Source organism: Monopterus albus, unplaced genomic scaffold (genome assembly GCF_001952655.1).
Source record: "Monopterus albus unplaced genomic scaffold, M_albus_1.0 scaffold16.1, whole genome shotgun sequence".
Classification (NCBI taxonomy): domain Eukaryota; kingdom Metazoa; phylum Chordata; class Actinopteri; order Synbranchiformes; family Synbranchidae; genus Monopterus; species Monopterus albus.
Genome location: NW_018127896.1, coordinates 2569574 through 2589946, shown reverse-complemented (window position 1 = coordinate 2589946; position 20373 = coordinate 2569574). Strand labels below are relative to the sequence as shown.

At 40.9% G+C, this 20373-nt stretch overlaps 1 protein-coding gene across 1 annotated transcript in view; it reads right to left on the bottom strand.

Moving 5' to 3' along the window:
* Window positions 1–1226: 1226 nt before the first annotated feature.
* atp11a (ATPase phospholipid transporting 11A) overlaps window positions 1227–20373 on the bottom strand; it is a 55679-nt gene continuing 36532 nt past the window's right edge. Inside the window, 20 exon segments of the mRNA XM_020591938.1 lie at window positions 1227–4452; window positions 8210–8375; window positions 8468–8571; window positions 8667–8732; window positions 11107–11242; window positions 12314–12441; window positions 12525–12584; window positions 13052–13197; window positions 13458–13560; window positions 13750–13927; window positions 14454–14705; window positions 15144–15325; window positions 16008–16111; window positions 16833–16906; window positions 17259–17330; window positions 18465–18631; window positions 18727–18786; window positions 19751–19864; window positions 20053–20250; window positions 20331–20373. The exon segment at window positions 20331–20373 is cut by the window's right edge and continues 27 nt beyond it. Of these exon segments, the coding sequence (XP_020447594.1) occupies window positions 4174–4452; window positions 8210–8375; window positions 8468–8571; window positions 8667–8732; window positions 11107–11242; window positions 12314–12441; window positions 12525–12584; window positions 13052–13197; window positions 13458–13560; window positions 13750–13927; window positions 14454–14705; window positions 15144–15325; window positions 16008–16111; window positions 16833–16906; window positions 17259–17330; window positions 18465–18631; window positions 18727–18786; window positions 19751–19864; window positions 20053–20250; window positions 20331–20373 (2632 nt within the window). The 3' untranslated portion in view covers window positions 1227–4173.

Sequence of the window (20373 nt, the reverse complement as noted above, 5' to 3'; positions counted from 1 at the left end):
ATTGCTACGGCAAAGTGTCAGGACAGTTCAGTGCAGGGGTGATTCTGAGCCAACACCACAGAAATGTCTCATTTAAGCTGTACATACGCATACAATGTTGTTTGTCAGTTTGAGTTTTTGAATATACATTAAAAACTGCCTCCACATGGTAAAAACAGGTAACAGAGCCTCACATGAATGCTAACATAGATACAAAAAGCTTAACAGTAACTATTCATTCTTCTAATTTTTCTGCAGACTCTCCAAACTGATTCAGGGTATCAGTATTTCTGACTTCCAGTGCGTCTAACTGGCAATATTCAGTCAGGTTTGACGGGAAAACTACAAACAAATAAAGCCATTGTTTATTTTTATGAAAATTCTTTAATTTTTACAATCTCACTTTTTGTCAAACACTGAAAGACCTCAAGTCTCTGCAACTGGCCTTCAGTTGCTGAGAACATCTCAAAGGATTTTATAAAATGTATTACTTATGGATTCAGATGGAAAACACGGTCATGTTTAAAGATACTGGTGCACAGACATGTTGGAAACCATCTCTCTTCGAGAACCTTTACCTGCCAAATCCCAATTTCACTTCAAACATACAGCAGGAAGAACAGGATTACATTTACATTCATAATCCTGAGAACATTAAAGGCTCAGATCACTCAAAATACAAAAAGTACAGTATTTCCTTACTTACCTGTGGTGCTATGGAGCCATGCAGATAGTTTGTATTTGTCCAAGAGTGGAGATCTGTCTCCCCATTGTCCCCACAACAAGACATTGGAGGACAGTGGACAGCAGCCCTGCTGCTTACTGTTTTAATTAATGAATCACAAAGATAAATGGATTTTACCTCAGAATCCAACAACCCTTTGTTTTACTGTTAAATATCGAAGTAGAAAGCCAGACTCTTGAGAAGCAAGAGGAGATGATAACATTAAACAAAACATTTACATTTTACTTGTGTGGTGTAGAAGATAATTATTTAAGAATGTAATTATGTAAGAATGTTAACACTGTTATAATCTTTTTTTAGTATAATACTTGTGTGGGTAGAAGTGAATCATTTACTGCTTGCAAACCAATGATGGTAAGATGATGTCATGGGGTAGGACTGGATAAGTCTGACTTCTTCCTACTCCATTCAACCATGTACTAAGTATAAGCAAATTGATATTGGATTATGTGTAAAATTATGTGTGTCGTCATATCAACTGTTTTTACATGCTTGAAAGAATAAATCAAATCAAATCAAATCAAATCAAACATACACAGAAAATAAAAAATCTTTTGTATCTCTTTAAAGATTAAACATGTCACTGGGCAGATATTTCTCTGAGTGAGAACTTCATTCTCTCCTGATTTGGATAAAGGGAATTACCAAAGACAGTAAAAATAACATTTCAGAGACAGATGCCCTCTTGGACAAAACACCTGGAATAAAAACAACAGATACTGAACATAACTCCTCCAGTGTTTGGTGCAGGTGGCTGTGTCATTTGTAATATTTCAGTGCTGCATTTGTTCTGAATCAGCTTTCTTAAGACAGTAGAACCAAGTTTTTGCATTCACCTTTTTACTCCTCCATTCTCTTAGTCTGTCCTCAGTCATCACCCGCAGTGCTTTTGTACTGTACCACCCAGCTGCCTATTAGTAGTAGTAAGTTTACCATAAAGCAAGCAAAGACACTTGAGCACAGATAGAGAAGCTACCACAAGGCACCTAATGTAAAGCAGCTAAAATTATCTCTAGCAGCAACAAGGCTTTGGTTCATAGAAATACTGTTTGAAGCAGAGTACAAAACATAATGTGCACTCTGTCTCACAACAGACAAGTCGGTGAAGGAATGGCCTGGACAGACGAGAGTGTGATGATGATGAGGATGATCAGATGGCTTGAGCAGCTGTCACAGAGGTAGAAAAACATCCATATCGCTTCAGCAGAAGCAGAGAAGTATAGGAGAAAAAGAGTTTAAACAGGAAAGTGTGATCGTAAGGCTTTTAAAAGTGCGAGCACTGAGATGTTAGACATTACACTCTGACCTGCACACTGGGTGAATACACTTCTCTCTTTTATCTTATCAATCTGTAGCTCACAAACTACAAGAGGGCTGAGCAAACAAAAAAGGTCTCTCTGTTATCATGGGTGAGTTCTATGGTGAAAGGCAACTATCAAATCTTTCCAGAGCATCTGCTAATTGACACAAAAGTCCGTGACTCAGTATTGCACTCAGACACAGCTTAATGTCAGACCGCCCCTCCTATGGTAAGTTAAGCCAGGAAACAGTTGACTTTCTAAGGTGCAGACGCTGACGCAGGAAAAACATTGATACCACCATCATATTATGTAAAACTAGAGCCAGGAGATAGTGGGGCTAGCACAGCATAAAGGCTGGAGGTAGGGAGAAGAGTGACACCACAGTGGCTTCACATTCAGCACACAGAAACAAGAGTGGTGTCCACAGACCTCCACAGACCAAACCTGAGAAGAAGAACCACTGAAGCAAGTCTAAGGCAAGAGAACACAGTAAGCTGTTTTAAGAAAACACTGTTCTATGTTAATAGAATCTCCTGATTCGTGCATTTGCATGTTGCCTTTTCAGGAAGTTAAATGTCAACATTTCATCAAATTCGTCAACTAACTAACTGATAATGATAAGATCATACTGTGTTATATGCTATTTGTTCTGTTTTATATTTTTGCTCCTAATTTGTGTCTTTTGTTTTTCTTGTTTTTGGACAAGTGTGTAGGTTGTTCACAAGAGAACAAACCCTTGACAGTTAGATCAAATTTCAGAAGAATGCGCATTTATTTAAGGCAACAACTTGTCTGGGCACTTTTGTTGTGTTGTGATTATCTGAATAAGGACAGGTTTTGTATGCTCATTTTTAAGGTGCTATAAGGAAAGTGAACAGAAGTGAGCTGAAATTACATGTAATTAAAATCAGACCTCTCTGAGCTTTAAACATTAAAGTTAGGAAACAGGCGGGAACAGCATTTTTCTACTGTGACATTTTGCCATTTGCTACATTTCACATTATCTCTCGTGGCCACTTTCAATAAGAGTCTACAGTGTTTAACTAATTGTATAAGCTTACCAGCTGTTATAGAGGAGTTCAGATCTGTCTGTTTCTTTGGTAAATGATCTCTGCGGAAAATAATGTGGTATTTACATGGTGGCATTAAGAGAGTGAGAAACAGCTAGGAAGCCATCACATTTCTATTTGATTCTAGAAGAACAAACCTACATAAGTCTCTCATCACTACAGATGTCTATGGTTAAAGTGCTTTAAAGACAGAAGGAGGTGAACACATCACACACACACACACTAACAACTGCTAGCTATTAGCACATCTATCCCACCAAACTGCCTGGACTACCTACATGTGATTTTCAAAGCTAAAGTGTTGGAAGAAAAAGTCTTAAAACAAATCCACTGTTCCAACACTGAAACTTTGCTGCTCTACTACCCCCCCCTCCCCTTACAGTGATGGAGGATCTGACCCCCGAGTCCTATGGAGTATTTCGGGACAGTATGTCTGCACACAGGCAACATCAGTTTGTCCTAAAGAGGCAGAACAGACAGGTGGAAAGAAACAAAGAAAGACTGAGATGATAGAAAATGAAGAAAAGAAAATGTTTGGTCAAATGGGCTTTAGCGCTGTTACTGTCTTCATCATCATCATCATCATCATCATCATGCACAACTCCAGTCACAACACGACTTTCTCTCTATAATCATTTTTAAAAAGTCATATAAATATCAATAATTAGAGTCACATACACCTCAGCTGCCTGCTGACAGGCAGACACAAAGGGCCGGTGCTTTAGGAAACCAAAGCTCTGAGTCTGTTTGTTGTGACATCAGTACACTGAGCCCTTTGCACACTGGAGCCCTGTGAATGGAGTCCTTTCTAGAGCCGTCCCATAGTGCTTTGTGCCATACTTGGCCGCTGACTTGGGAAGAGTTGTGAAGGTCACTTTCATGGTAATCGATTACAGATACCTGTTATTAGCCATGTAGTCCAATAATTGACTCCAACTCAGTAATATAAATAAATACTCTTACTTTTTGGTAACTCTGTTGCCCAGTACTGCTACAGCAGCAGCTTCTGGGACAACTTGTCAGCGCCTTTGTTCTGATCTCACTGTATAAGAACAGAAAAACACCAGACAGGAATAAACTAGACTGAGGTCTCAGGCCCTGCCCCACCATAGGCATGTCCCTGCCTCGGGTGGCGCGAGCCATCTGCGAATCGGAGGAGGGGGGTGAAGGTGCAGTAGTCTGGAATTTTCTGCCAGCGTGTGAACATGATTTTCTTGTTAGTGGGTTCAGACCTTCGGTTTGGAGTATTCCTTTGGCTGCCCGAGCCTTGCCAGTGGCTATTAGCCTTGGGTAAAGCATGGAGAGATGCCAAGGGAGTGAACTCGGAGAGCTGGCCCTTAGATAGTTTATCAGCATTCTGTATCAGTGAGGGAGGAAAGGAAGAAGGAGAGACAAAGAGAGAAAACAACATGTTACTTGTGGAGTTCTGTAGAACGCTCTCAAGAGAGGACACACTGTTATCCCAGCTAGCCAAAATTCAAACTGTGGTACAATAGATTTACAAAAATCTGTGAACACATACAGTACTTTCATATGGTCTGGGCTATGGCTATACTGTGCTTGCAGCTTTGTGGCAGCAGTCTAAGGGTTTTATGTTTCAACATGACAGTGTCACTGTGCACCCAGGTCCACAAGGAAATGGTTTCCCCAGTTTGGTGTGGATGAGGCTGACTGACCTGAACAGAGCCCTGAACTCAACCCCATCCAGTACCTTCAGGGTGAACCTTCAGGATAAGGCCTGGAGCCAGGCCTTATCACCCATCATCAGTGCTGACTCTCACTAATGCTGAAAGGGAGCAAATCCTCTGAAGAAGACAAGCACATAGAATACTGTGCTTTGTTCAGGTGTCCACTTATTTTTGGCCATGTATTACTCATCAGACAGAATTATATAGTGTAGGGAGAGGTTTTAGTATAAGTTATTACCCCCTCTGGATGTTGGAGGTTTCAGCTTTTGCTACCAATAAATGATATTGTTTAACATTGTAACTGTAAAGAGAAGATACATCTGAAAGCACAAAGGCCTGAACTACTGCAAAAAACAATTTCCTGCCTGTAAACAGCCTTGCATTAGCAGACAATTCAACTGTTGATATAATTTAATGAATAAAGTGTAACACTGCCTTTAATCGAACTGGCCAGCTGAGATGATAATATGCCATCACTCTGTTCACACACAAACAATGCAACCCAAGAACATTAAGTAGAAGCGAATAAAATAACAGTGTAACACCATAAGCTTAGAACCACACCATGCAAATGAAAACATGACAAATAAACATGCATGAAGGCTCAGTCCCACTGTGAGTAAACAGTTCTCTGCCTCTGTAGCAATCCCAAAATGTGTCACTGGAGGGCACCAGACCTACACATAGAGAATCATCCAACAGGATACAAGTGCTTTATACAGTACCTGGAAAATTCCTGGGTCACTGAACTTTTAAGACCTTCACAAAGGCACACACAAACCCACATGTTAGTCAGGTACATCTCTGGGAAACCACACACCATGGCATGGTAAACCCCACTGTCACTGCAGGATGTTAATATCACCCAGCATTCACCAGTACATTACACGCACACAGAGGGTGGGAGGATGTCTTTTACCGTGCTGAAGCCCTCTAGGCCTGTGAGACACCTACTCCATATAGCAAGGAGTCAGGCTTCTGGTAGGCCACAGCCCCCTCAAACCTTCTCTTATCCCTCACACGCTGTGGACATGCAAACACATATACACGCACACATTCAGAGACAAACACATTAAGGCTACAACATCCACATATTCTAAATTCGCACATCACACTTCACATAGGCTGCATTTACACTACAGGCAGTTTTGTACTTGTACATTCAGACGTTGACGCACTTGCATGCAATCAGAATGGTTGATATGGGAGTCATGCGAAAAAGTAGAATAGAGAAAGTAACAGGACACAGAAAAAGGAAAGAGGGATTTTATGCAAGTCAGACACAGGAGGAAAGACAGGGTCACCTCCAGGAGGGCTGGGTTAGAAACTGATTCGGCTGGAGGTCTGAGACAGCATAAAGATGGTGGAGGGCTCGGAGGCAAGACACCGACGCTTAGTCTGCCACAGCGGAGAACCAGAGGAGGGAGAGGAGGAGGAACCAGGAGGTCAGAGGGTGGAGTGAACAAGAAAAGGGAAAAGTTAAAGCTCTGAAGACAAGTCAGATTTTTCAAAATGCCAAATAAAAGCTAAAGTTGTTGCTTGGCTTTCTAAGAAAAGCTGCATCATACAGGAAATCTTCATTTAAACAGCCATAAGAAGAGAACGTTTGTCTCAGAGGGCCAGAAATACTATATCGGTTTGTTGCTAGCTCTGCACCACCACAGTTATTAGGGAGGTTATAGGAGAAGCATAAGTTTAGGGCATGGAGGAGGAAATGTTAGAAGGTTTATCAGGTCATAAGAAGACAAAGGTTCAACCCTTATTTCAAACAGTTAAAAAACAAACACATTTAGCAGGCTACACAAAGTTGCACACGACCACTTTGTTGACTGATTTTGCCAAACTGCACCCGCCTGTCAAATAAAACATAATAATAATACATGCTTGGTGGAAAGCCCCCATGTAGTGCACCTGCATCTAAAACAACATTAGTACTGTGCTTTTTAGCAGCTCCCATGGCTAGATTCTAGCATGAAGTGAAATAATAGCTACAGTGTGATATGTCTCCATTAATAATACATTCTGATTGTGAGTTCCTAAAAATGCAAACACTCTCTCTCTCTCTAATGTCTGACATAGAAGTAAAGGAGCACTGCACACATAGAGGCGTTTACTGACTTACATCCACGAGAGCAGGAAGGTAGCCAAAGCCAGCAAACATCTGCTGATCCAAAGTCATCATTTAGACATTTAGCACACTGCACTCTCACAGTTAACACAGACTATTACTGTATATGTTTGTTTATAAAGCTTTCAACAGGTATTTGAAATACTTTAGATCACTGGACTCAAATGTAATAAGTTTTATTCGTGACAAAGCGCAGTGGTGCGGAGGTAAATCTGCTGAGTTGATCTATGAAATGCAACAAGCAGGAGGTGCTGCTCTGTCTGTGTAAACTAAGGTTTTGAAGCTACTAACATTTCTATTAATATTCACTTTCCAAAAGAGCCTGTTTTTGCCTTTAGTGTGTTTTCAGTGTTCTTACTCACTAGCTGGACTAACAAGCCCCTTAATATCCCACTAATAATCTGAACAATGGCCCAATCAGAATAAAAATACATCATATTACCACCTCAGTCTGAACAGACTGACCCAATTGGCCCGATCAGAATGAGAGGGATGGTTTAAACCTCTGAAAATCAGTTCAATAGAAAAATATTACCCATGTAATCACTTGATCTGATGGTTTCTCTCTTGTTGGAATAAATATATACTTTCTGTGCATGGTTGCCCCACATATGGGTAACATTAAGTGACATGATGAGTTTCCGGGAGGGACAAAAACACAGTGGCACAGGCTAGAGTTGTAGTGCTACCTCACCAAGTGAGGAGAAGGAATATTTGCATAATCCGATTGCTGAGATTGATAAACATTTCTGTAAAATGTAACATTAGTTAAACAGCGGTAATAAAACCAGGCCCATGCCCACTTAGGTTAGTTAACAGGTTGGTTTCTATCACTGCTAGCTAACTAGCACTGATGACATAACACAGGCTTGGAGGTGAACTGGCACAAAAATGACAAATAGCGCAGGTGTTACGGGTCATGTCATAATACGGTACATTAATGCTACTGTTTTCCCATTCAGTCACATGAATATATAAGATTATCTATGGCTTCTTCTTCTTATGTTACATTTCTGGCAGATTAAATGCAAAGAGTAGCCTAGAAGATGGAGACACTTTGCTCATGTCAAGATTTAGATTAAATGCTTTGAGCATGACAACACATCTTACTGGGACAACGTTGATGTAAACAGTTAGGCTGGAATCTCTAATCAGCTACTGTCTCAACAATGTATGCGTGAGGTGGTCAGTAACCAAGACTTCTCGTTACAAGTTCTTTTAAAGTTTTATGTCTATAGGTACAATATATGCATATGACTATATAGTATATATATACTGCAGCATATGGATGTACCTACCTGTATGCGTTCAGTAGTGGAGGGCCAGAGTGCCCTCCCGATGACTTTCTTCACCACATCTGGCAGCAGACTGGCTGTTATCAGGAGGATTATACTGAGCCAGGCTGGACCACTGGACAACATCTGCATGAACACATAGTACATCCTCTGGTAGTTGAGGAAGGGCCTGGAGGAAACGAGACAAGAGGTGAGGAGAGGATGTAGCAGCAAAATGAAAAAACAAACCCCTTTCATGAATATTGTACGTGTGAGGCTTACCAGATGATTCCACCCCACAGCAGAGAGAAGACCACAAAGAAGATCAATGAGCCCCAGATGACAAAATGGTTGATCCAAGTCCAGTAGTGAGTGTCTAGAGCCAGCTACCAGACAGACACAAGACCAGGCATGAAGTTTATAGCTCACTTCAATGATACTAGTGAGCAGCCTTGTCAAAAGTTCATATCTATGTGGTTACCTTGAAAGTAACAGTGAAGACTAGTACAGTGAAGACCAGCGTCCCAAATGTCCAGTTTCCAAACATCTGTAAAGGCAAAGTGACAACAGCTGTTTGTAGTGATAAGGATTTTATGTTCAGTACATTTAACAAGAAATAAAACTGACTCTGAAAGTCACATCAGTGTATACATACTGTAGTTTTGTTGCAATGTCACACAATCAACAAGTGCTCAAAAACCTTCTATACACCTGGTTATTAACATGCATAAAATTCACAAGTAAATGTACTGGAGCTCATTCTACAGGCCTGGTGTTATTATATGACAAAAAATAAAATTAGTTGCACATATTCAATAAGGAACCAATCAATCAAACAGATGGCAGGGTGCTCAGGTAGCAGCATTCATCTGAGGAACAGACAGATGACTGATGAATGGGAAACAGGTGAAATGAGGTCTTACAAATGACCTGAATGTTATAGAAGCAGCAATGTGTATGTCAACCTTTTAAGTTTTCTGCATGTACAATTTATACATGAACATATCTGGAAACATTATAATAATAAAATATTGAAACAATTAAAATTAAATTAATAAAAAGACCGCCAACATGAAGCAGACCAGCCTCCACACTTACAATACATTTAAGCCAGTTAGAAGGAAATCTGTTGGACTGCTTTACAGGACTAAAGAAAACTACAGAGTGCTATAGCTGCTGCTGATTTCTGGGAATAGCAAATGGTGGAGCTGGAATAGTCTCATGAGGCAAGAAAATTAGTTTAATAAACCAAAAGTAACTTTAGAGGTTACAGTGAGAGTGAAACAGCAACATTTAAGACTTTAAATTACTTTCCAAACTGTTGCACTCAATGTCTCCAATGTAAAATCTACAGTAAAGTAGGTGGCGACGATGAGTTAGAATATTTACAGGTACATATTTAATATTTCAGGGCTTCCCCTTTTGTAAGCTTCAGATTTGCTTCCTACCAGCATCCTTGCTTCCCACTTAGTTCTGGTGGTGCTCCACCTTTGTTATACCTTTATAATTAAGCCTATAAATAGTCCTGAAGGTTTGAAAAGTAACCGCAAATGTGCCAGTGCTTCTACTGTAAAAGGAGCACCATCAGTTGTAGAAGAGTTTGATTAGAAAAATGACTAAATGTTAGAAATGTCATGTAATGAATGTGGGATTGCATCTATTTTTCTCTAATAATTTACCCTGTGTATAACACACAAATACACACAACATACAGCCGAGATGTTTGATCACTACATTAACACCTGAACACATGAGGATGGTCTGAGGAAAAGGCAGGTGACTACACTAAAGCCCATGATGCATCTACAGCAGTCACTAAGAGGTGGACACTAGGTGAACGAATGACCAGTGGTTTGTATCAGGCTGTGTGATGGGACAAAGCAGGAAACTGAACCTAGGGAGAGGTGACAGAGAGACAGGCACAGGCTTACCATCTGTGTGTTGGTTGTCATTAGCTGGGAGTAGGAAAGAGAAGCAAAAGGAAAAAGCAACAAAAAAGTAAGAAGAAGAAGAGAAAAAAGGGAGGCCAGAAGAAGAAAATCATAACAAAACAGTTTTGTGGCTGGAGAAGAAAATAATTTGATGCAAAGAAAGAAAAAGTGAGCAACTGAAAGCACTTCAAAGGTTTCAAAGGAAGATGGTGGGAAACCTGCCATGTTGTCATGTCTTGGATGTGAATGAAAGAACATGTGAATACAGAACATCTGCCAGTCTGCTATCCTTTACTGAAGGGAAACTTTTTCAGCCTTTTTTCTCCAATCAAATACTTTGTCTGCTGCAGGGCTGGAAATACATATTTATATTGTGTTAAAAGGCCTTTATCTCCCACAGTTATTTCAATATTGACATAAACCTACTTAAAGTAAAGCCAGTAACCATTATTTTACTTCGAATCAAACATGCCGAAGCACAAACAATGAAGAAGAGAAAATGTATAATTGTCCAAAAACTTTTGAGTCTATAATAAGCTACACATCAGGCATTAGCTGAGTATTTTTTTGCTAGAAAGCAGAGCATATTATACAGTATTTTGTGTTACTGTGATTTCTAGTAAGTATCATGAAAATCATGGCCTGATGAAATCGGTTTAGATTTCTAATCAATATACTTCACCATATGACAAAAACTTTGGTTTATGTTCAGTAACTAAAGTGAAAACTTCCCAAAAACACTGAAAAAGACAACGACAAGCATCAAATTATAGCTATGGCTTACTATTGAAATATGCAGCCTACAGGTTAATATAATTATAAATGTCCCACATTCATATATTTCTATTAAAAACTGTACTACTCAAAACATGAGGTGCAGTCTGATAGGTAATGATTAGTCTGCAGGTATTTTTTGACTTTGAAAGATTAGACTAAGGATAAAATGTTTTCCCAAAAATTAGGAAAAAAAGCTCCCTTGACTGACACTACCTGTCCATTGTTGGTGAAGGTGGTGTTGATAAACAGGAAATAGGCACCAAAGAACATCACGATGGCGTCATATACACCCAGGACGGTCCAGTATATGAAGGTGGACCACCGCAGTAAAGAGTTCTTAGCAATATCTCTGTGATAAACACAAGATAATAGTAAACATCATGAATGATTTTACTAATCAATACAACATTAGCTGCCTTTAATCTGAAATGAATGCAATGATATATTTTAATTTGATTCAGCAAAGGATCTACTGTATGTAATAACTGATGACATACCGTAGGTGTCTTAGAAACACTAAATGACCTGACACCATTTTTCCTCAGAAGTCCCGCCGTGTGATTTTCAATGGTAATGCAACAAGAAAAGGATGAATTCAAAGTTTTCACTTTGAAAATGTCTGACCAAACTGAAACCAAACCAAGTGAGACATCTCTGCCCTTGGAAGCCTTATCTGAATGTATTAAGCAGGTGAATGTAAAATCATTAGATAGTGTTTGTGCCTGCAACTTTTTAGGATCAGATAATTTTTTATAAAAGCTGTGGGGCTCTATGTTGACTTGACAAATTAAATTGTATACTCCCCATTTTTATAAGCCTTTTAATGTATTAATTTGTACATTAACAATCCCATGGAGGGTATTTTGTGTCAAAGATCACTGAAACAAACTTGTGTCATGAGGGCACATTTTCTCAGAGGTAAACCAATGACTGATGCAGCTGATGTGAGATGTCACTAAAAACTGCAGTGAGCTGGATGCAGAGCAGCTTCATTCATTCATTTTCTACCGCTTAGTCCCTGAACGGGGTCATGGGGGGACCGGAGCCAATCCTGGCTGGCAATTGGGCGAAGGCGGGGTACACCCTGTACAGGTTGCCAATCCATCGCAGGGCTAACACATAGACGCACAACCACACACGCGCACATGCACTCCTATGGGCAATTTAGAGACACCAATCAACCTAAGCTGCATGTCTTTGGACTGTGGGAGGAAGCCGGAGTACCCGGAGAGAACCCACGCAAGCACGGGGAGAACATGCAAACTCCACACAGAAAAGTCCCGGGTGGGGCTGCTGGAGACTCTTCCACAATTAAAACTAAATAGTCTCACATGTATGGAAACTTTAACAGTGGGGAAAATTTGCAGAATAAGAAACAAGAGAGTGCAGACTGTGTACTTGGTTAGATATCATCCCTAACCTATACAGAGAGGGATCCTTCTTCAGTATGTCCATGTTAATGTGCTGTTCTATGAGACTGTACAGTAGAATGGGCAGCGAGGTGAAGCTGATGTTGTACAGAGTCAGGTAGGCTGTGTCATACAGCGGCTGCAGAGAAGCACAGAGAGAAACGAGTCAGTCATTGTTCCTCTTGCTCCCAATGGCTGCGTATTTTACATGTGTGTGCCTACCTGTTGTGAGAACCCACAGAAGAACTGGTAGAGGAACTGCGGGAAGATGAAGCACACATTCTGGAAAAAAGGAACAAATAGATGAGAGGAGAGCTGCGGGCAGCAGGTCAGTAGCTGCACTGGTGATCAAAAGTGTTAATTTGTGCAGCTCTTACAATTTATTTTTGTTATTGCTTGTGTGTTTTTGCTTGATGAGGCTTGCTAAAACTGAAAAATATGCATCCCCCAGGGTTACAGGGGCAGTAGAATGAAACACAATTTTAGTCCCCTTTTATTTCTATACAGGATTTTTATAAAGGATAATATTTACAGAGACATTTAATGAAAAAAGCTAATTTTGTGGTAAATATAGGATTTGTATATCATTGTGTATGCATTAAATACTTAAAAAATGCACAAAAATCTTGTAAACTTTTCAAAAAGTTTCAAAAGCCTCCAACCCACAAAAAAAAAAAAAAACTCTGAAGAAAAAACAATTGAAAGCACAATAAAATCCAAAATATGACCCATGAAGTGCAGAGACAGACCTTGTAGAAGAAGTACTGTACAAGTTCAGATATGCGTATGTAATAGTAGTGTCCATGAACAAGCAGTATCTTCTTGAGGTGTTTGAACTTTGGGATGGCATAGTCACTGTTCCTCGCTGCCTGACGACCCTCTTTACCCATGATACCTGGAGAAGCAGACAGAGGTTTGCTATCTAATGGTATTTTAGGTTAAATCTGCAGTAAATAAACACATTTGTATACTGTGTTCTGTGGTAAAGCTCCACCTTGTACTGTAAAGATTCAAAGAACCCAAATCAGTGTTGTTTCAGTATTTTTATCTTGATAAAGACATCACAAAATCTATTTTAGCCAACGGTATGAGAGGGTAGGTTGAAGGACATAGTGTAGCATGTTAGTCACATAGTGTAGGAAAGGAGACACTGACCGATGCCAACATGGGCCTCAAGGATCATGCTGACATCATTAGCTCCATCTCCAATCGCCAGCGTGATTGGGTGCTCCTTGGAGGCTTTGATCAACTTCACAATCTAGAAATGCAATAGCCCAAAGGGTGGCATCATTACTACAGTATGTGGACCTGTATTTCAATTTAGATTCATACTAACTCTTAATGACATAAGTGAAAGTCTTCAGCTTCTTTCTGTCATTTCTGTGACTGTCCCAGCTTTGCAGAAAGTCCTTTGAAGTCCAAACAGAATCCAGGTGCTGTTGTGTACCTGTGCTTTCTGCAGAGGCGCCATTCGACAGCAGAGCACAGCGCTGCAGTTGCGGCAGATTTCCAGGAAGATCTCTTTGTAGTTCCCTGAGCTTGAGTCCTCCTGGTCAGGTCTCATCACCGCAGAGAGAGTGGCTCCATCAATGATTAGACCATAATCAGTATAGTCACCTGATAAACTGCAAAGCACAAAACCTATCAAATATAAGTCTCTACAGCCACTGATTGATGGTGTCTCGCATGCTACAGGTCTGTAACAAGGTGCAAAGTTGCATTGGATATTTCTCAAGTCTCTTATATGGGTTGTCATTTCCCTCACTTGCATCTCTTCCTTGCATCTTAGTCCCACCCACATAAGATATAAGATGCAAGGAAAAGATGCGAGGAGAGAGGAATCGAGGAAACATGTTATTGCTGACATGTGATGTCCTTTCCTCCAATCCTTCATCTGAAGGGTCCAATCGCCAGCTGATTTCTGATAATGAGGCACGTCAGTTCATAAAGGACTGATGAGAAGGATGCGCTCACGCATCACTGGTTAGCCTCCTCACTTCTCACTCCTCAAAGCTGCTATAAGAGACTTGGAACATCCTCGGTTGACTGGAATGGCCAGAATGACTTCCGGGTCGACCGAGGACATAAAACAATCATAGAAAAGAGTTGAGAAACACCCGCTGTCTCTTACAAACTAGCCCAGACACACACCCAGATGAGCTGTCCCTGGTCATGCCTCCATGCTGCCTCAGGACGGTCCTGCTCAGGTCAAACAGGACATCGTGAAGGCTCTGCTCCTCTGTGCGTTTGGTGGTCAGCTCCAGGATCTGGGTGTTACGGTGAAACAGTTTGCTGGCATAACAGGTTGCAGCCGCCGTCTCCATCTTATCTCCAGTCAGCACCCACACCTTCATACCAGCCTTGTGGAGAGACTCAATGGTATCTGCAGCTTTTTCCTGGAGTCTGCCATGGAGGAAAGTGGGACAACACAAACAAATAATAAGAAATTTCAGTGCTATAAACAAACATAAAATGTTTACAAATAGGAAATTTAAGTTGCACAAATTAAAACCCTTCCCTTTCTCACTATTTGACTTTTCATTCAGCAAAATCTGAGCCTAAATCATTTTCTGTCTGCATTTTCTTGCACAGGATGAGCTGACCTGCAGTGCCTTCTAGGTCAACAATCCCTTTTAAGCCTGCTCTATAATTGCCTCAGTAGCAGGTGTGCTGTTGCAGGGTTGAACTGCCACTTGCCCTTTCTCTGTTTGTCTCACTTAGAAATGGGGGCAACATTTTTTCATGATGGCAGCACACACAGAGTCAAGAGTTTGTGCTTAATGGAGTTTGAAGCACAGACAGTTTGACAAAAAAAACGATCCTTTAAAAGAGGTCCTCCACCTGTCCTCCACAGCAGTGGCTCCCAGAAGAATCAGATCTTTCTCTATGAGGTCATAGGCCTCTGCCAGACGTTTTTCTCGGTCCTGTAGTGCCAGCTTGGCCTCATTCAGCAAGTGGCAAACCTCCTGATACTGTTCAGGGTTCAGGCGGCGATAGGCAACACAAAGTGTCCGCAGCCCCTCCTGGAGGACAGATATTCACAGAGGGTTAGACTTATGTCTTTTATATATCATTACATGCTTTTGCATGAACAGCAAAACACAGATATTTGCGTTGGTCTCTGAATGTGAGTGTGTGGGCTGAGCCTCGACAGTACGGCACTCACCACAGCTCTTTCTGTTTGCTAAAGCTACGATTTATCTGTAGCTGCAATTATGGCACTGCCGTTTCAGTGACTTGGTTTCCACTACAGTACAGACTTAATTTAGTTTATCTTTATGTGAAGAATTCAGCCTCAGATACTGTTACCATTGACATGTGATATTTACTTCTGCATTTTCAGTTTGTTTTTTGGACAAAATGTGTTTTGATAAAGGTTAGCACTAGTTTGTCCCACAGACAGCAGGACTGGAGTAAAGAGATAATGAACCATGTTAACCAACAGATGTCAGGGGGAACACTGCTATTAGAAGCCACAATGTTCCCTCTGTGGAAAAATACAGAACAACTGCTTGATGGAAGTGGGCCATGCTCCACTGATCGACTTCCTCTGGTAACCATAGAAACCGCTGTGGTCATGTAAATGTTGAAACCAGCAAAGTCACACAACTTTTGAAACTCAGAAACGTTGCAGGAGAAAATGAATTTCTGTTATTTATGGGTCCTTGAGCGAATGATTGCATGTGTGTATGTGTGTGCTCTCACCACTGCATTGTGCTCTACCCGCGCTCTGACCTGATCCACTTTGCCTGAGATAACCCTGGGGAAGATGGAGGAGTCTGCACCTTTACAGAACAGATAAAACTCACCTGCTCACACACACACGTACAAAAACACAGACATACAGGGGCCAAAGAGAAGAGGGGAGAGGCCGTGCACATAAATGTTACCATATAGAACACATGCATATTAACAGTGTGAAATTATCGTTTTTATTTAGGATTAAAAAGGATTTAAAAATCCCAGGCATTAATCATTTCTAAGTTATATAAACTGAGTCACATAAATGTCAGATCTAAATGGTTTGATAAACTCAACCTATTCTTTCCAACATTTATTAAGTAAGTTTGTCCTCAGTCATGCATCACATGAAACCAGTCTGACAGTGTGGGCAGTACTGGCAACCACCATTATTCTGAACATGTGCGATCTAGAGGAGCTGAGCAGATGTAGTGATTCTTAAAACCTGATCTATACTGTCTCTAATTGTCTCCCAGAAATCCCAGGGCAGTCCCAAGACACATGATAGTGGTCCACTTTCTCAGCCCCACATGCTCTCCAGCAAGCTGTCTGTCTCTCATTACAATGCTTAAGTGCTGGTGTTATGAAGTATCCAGCTTGATTTTCCACCGAAACAGTGAGTAGGGTGATTTCCACTGCTTCCAATGAAATCACTGTTTTCCTTCCTCTCCCAGTTTTCTTTGATACAGGATGCATTCACCCCATATAACACCCACAGGCCTTTGTATACTTTGACTATTTGCTAAAATAAAGACTCTTAGTGTACTGAAACAGTCTGAAGTAAATTACCAGTGCTGGCCCTGACAATGACGCTCATCCTCCGTCTGACTGAGTCGAATGTTAAAACCTCCAGAAGCTCAAACCTGATTAAAACACACATAGACAGCATTGCAATTATCCTGTGTACATTAAAAACTTTAAAGGTCCTACTTCATGAACTCAAATAAGCTGAAAGTTTCCTGCCAACAATAACAATCATCTCTGTTCACCACTGTTTTAAATGACTAAACTGGAAGGCATTTGGTTTCAGCTCTCACTTGTTGCAGTAATAACGTAACATTATGGCAGAGGCAGTTCAGATGATGATGAAAGTGTAACTAAGGCCCTTGTTTGGAGAAATTCCCAACCAGTGGTGAAAAAGAATATAAAACAATAAGACAGAGTGATAGATTTGCTGCTGAGGGCTAAATAGATAAACAACAGTATTTCACTCACCTCTCAAGCTCTTCGTCTCTATTCAAGATCTCCATGTGGCAGTCCTTGAGCCTCAGGTAGGTGAAACCGAGCCTATGGCACAGAGTGATGCACCATTATTGGAAATGGAGTGAATGAACTGAATGTGAGTGAAAAGACAGTAGATCCACTTTTGGGGATACTTACTAGACCTGTAGCAAATCACTGTCAGGTTTGCAAAATAGTGTGGAACCACATGTTTACAGCAACTGAACTTTAATTTGGCTGAATGTCACACAGTCTCCTGCCAGTGAGATCATCTCTTATTTCGTTCAGTAATTGAAGCTGGTTTGACCTGAAAGCCTATAAAAGTCCCTCACATTCTCCTGTGGTGAACAATGCGATTTACGAACACCCTGTCCCTCCTCACACATGTTCTTAACTCTCAGATGACCAACAAGCTGCTAGGCTGACAGCAGTGCTGTAAATTTTACACCTGCTTTCTCCTGATGTTACATTTCAGCAGCAGTCCCCTCTGTCACAGTGGTGGGAAATCAGGTGCTGAGAGAATCTGTATAAATGTAGATTCTCTCCTCCTTTATTTTAGATCCCTGAATGGGAACTCCTTAAAAGACATATTGCATGAGACCAGATGTGCAAATTCTTGCTGTGCCTTTTTTCCTCATTTTCTCTGGTGCAAAACCCTACTGCACATCCTTAGGAAATATGAACAATTTCACTGTTTAGCACCAAAAGATGAGCCACAAAACCTCAGTAAATACTCACCTAAATGTTTCTGAATACTCTGTGTGTGTGTGTGTGTGTGTGTGTGTGTGTGTGTAGGTGGCTTTATTCACAATGCAACAGTTTGATTACTGCATCACTGGCATTTGGCGACTTGTATGTCCAAAGGTATGTTAAGTGAAAAGGAGGACACCTGGTGGGTTTACTGTCCTGAAGACTGCTGTTTTAAGATGAATAGCATCTGTTTATCGGTTTATTGCCTAACAGACATGCTGAGGCAACAGCCAGATAAGGAGAAGTGGAAAACACCTGTATGTATGTGTCTTCCTCTTTCGTGTTTCATTTTTTCCATTTAAAGAGAGAGCTAGCAACTCTCCAATATAGAAGAGAACTGTCCAGGACATCTGACTCACCATAAAAGTGCTGTTTGAGGGTTAAGACTTGATGTTTAAGGTGAGAATCAGGTTTAGGTTAGGTTTGGGGTAAAGGTTGTGCACGCTCTACCTCTTCATGCCCTCCACCAGCGCCACCTCGTCTGGAGATGAGGAGATATAGAATGAAGTAGACTTTCCCTGGTGGATGCCATGCTTGATCCCGTCCACTGTCTCCTCCTCCTTCACCTGCACCGTGTGGCACAAACACAGCGCGCGGAAAAACAGCTCCTCATGCTCCTGTGGTGGACGACCAATGCTGTGTCACCCTTACACACACACACACACACACACACACACAAATGCACATATAAACTCACACAAACTGTGCTTACCCTGGCCTCAGGACCTGGCGATGCGTCGATCATGTCCATAGTGTCTGAACCAGGCATCACCTGGCAACAGCACAGATCAATCAACTATAAACACCTACATGAATTGATGAAATCTATTTTTGCTGTTCTGCCACAACACTATAATGAACTGGGGTAGAAATTATGATTAAAAACACATTTACACTTTTCATTGTATATATGATATGTAAAAAGACAGCAATAAAAACGATATGAACTAGACAGCACTCAGAGAGTGAAGACCTCCACCAAGGCAGCTCCCTAAAAGCAATGTTCCCATGATAGTCTGACCCTCATAATATGATTCACTGAACATGAACACCTATCCCTAGCATTTGGAATCACACTGATATCATTAGTAGTTTGAAAGTTACTCAAGAAAAAATATTTCATTCATGGAGATTTCCTTCAACTTTTGAGGATACATCAAATCTGTCGATCTGCTGACACCTGCTGAATCAGCAGTGTTTCAGATAGAATTTGATCTTAGTTGCAAGTTTGTAGCATTAGTTGTGTCACAGTAGCAGGTTTTCCATGAGTCCTAGAAAAGTAAATATTCTGGATCAACAGTGGTAGATCTTATGGGGATGTTTCTGTGCAATTTTTGTCCAAGCATTATATATGAAATCAGAAACTAAACGACAACAGTCGTGAAGATTCCTGGTTCCGGAAAATGATCCAGATCAGCACCAAAATTTTATGGATTATTCTGAGGACTTTACCTCTCCAAAAAATGTCATCAAAATCCATTAATTACTTTTTAAGTTTCGCTATGAACCAGCCAACAAACCAACTAATGCCAGTAAAAATTAAAGGCAGAGGTAAATATTGAAAGTATGATCTCTATGAAAGGATGTATAAATAAGTTCAACTAAATTACTTTATAAGCTAAAACAGAGTCACTACATTTAAGTGTGTGCTTGAAGTTCCACAGCAGGTGAAAGACACAGATGCCAACATCAGGCCTGAAGTGTGAGCATACTGTAGATGAAGACCTATCCGTTACCTGGCCGTTACAGATAGCATGAGCCACGTAAATGTGTCCATCCACACAGCACTCTATGAACTCCATGTTGTTCTCTGTCAAAGTTCCTGTCTTGTCTGTAAACACATACTCCACCTGGAAAGAGACCAGGATCAGTGTTACCACAGCAAAAGGTTCTGTAACTGTGTGTCTGTGATGACAAAAAGAATGCAAAGTGCAGTTTCTCCATGTTCTCTACATAAAAAATGGAAAATGAAGATAAGGTTTACAGGATGACTGAGGGAAACATGTTTTGACTACTACAATGTGTTTGTGTGTATCACCTGTCCCAGCTCCTCATTCAGGTCTGATGTGTTGACCATAGCTCTCTCCCCGAGCTCCTCGTCCGACATCTCATCATCCCACATGATGAAGTAGGAGCCCAGGAACTTCTGCATCTCCACGGTAACGTACATGGAGACAGGAATGATGTAGTTGAAAAGAACCATAAAGGCCAAGAAATCTGTGAACACCCTGATCACCTGAGGAGGAGGGGGAGGAGCGTTAGCATGAAGAAAACAAATGTTTGTCTGGAGGGAAGAACTGTAACCAACAGACTCACAATGTGCCGCTGTCTCTCTGATTCTGTCCTCTGGTTGTACCAG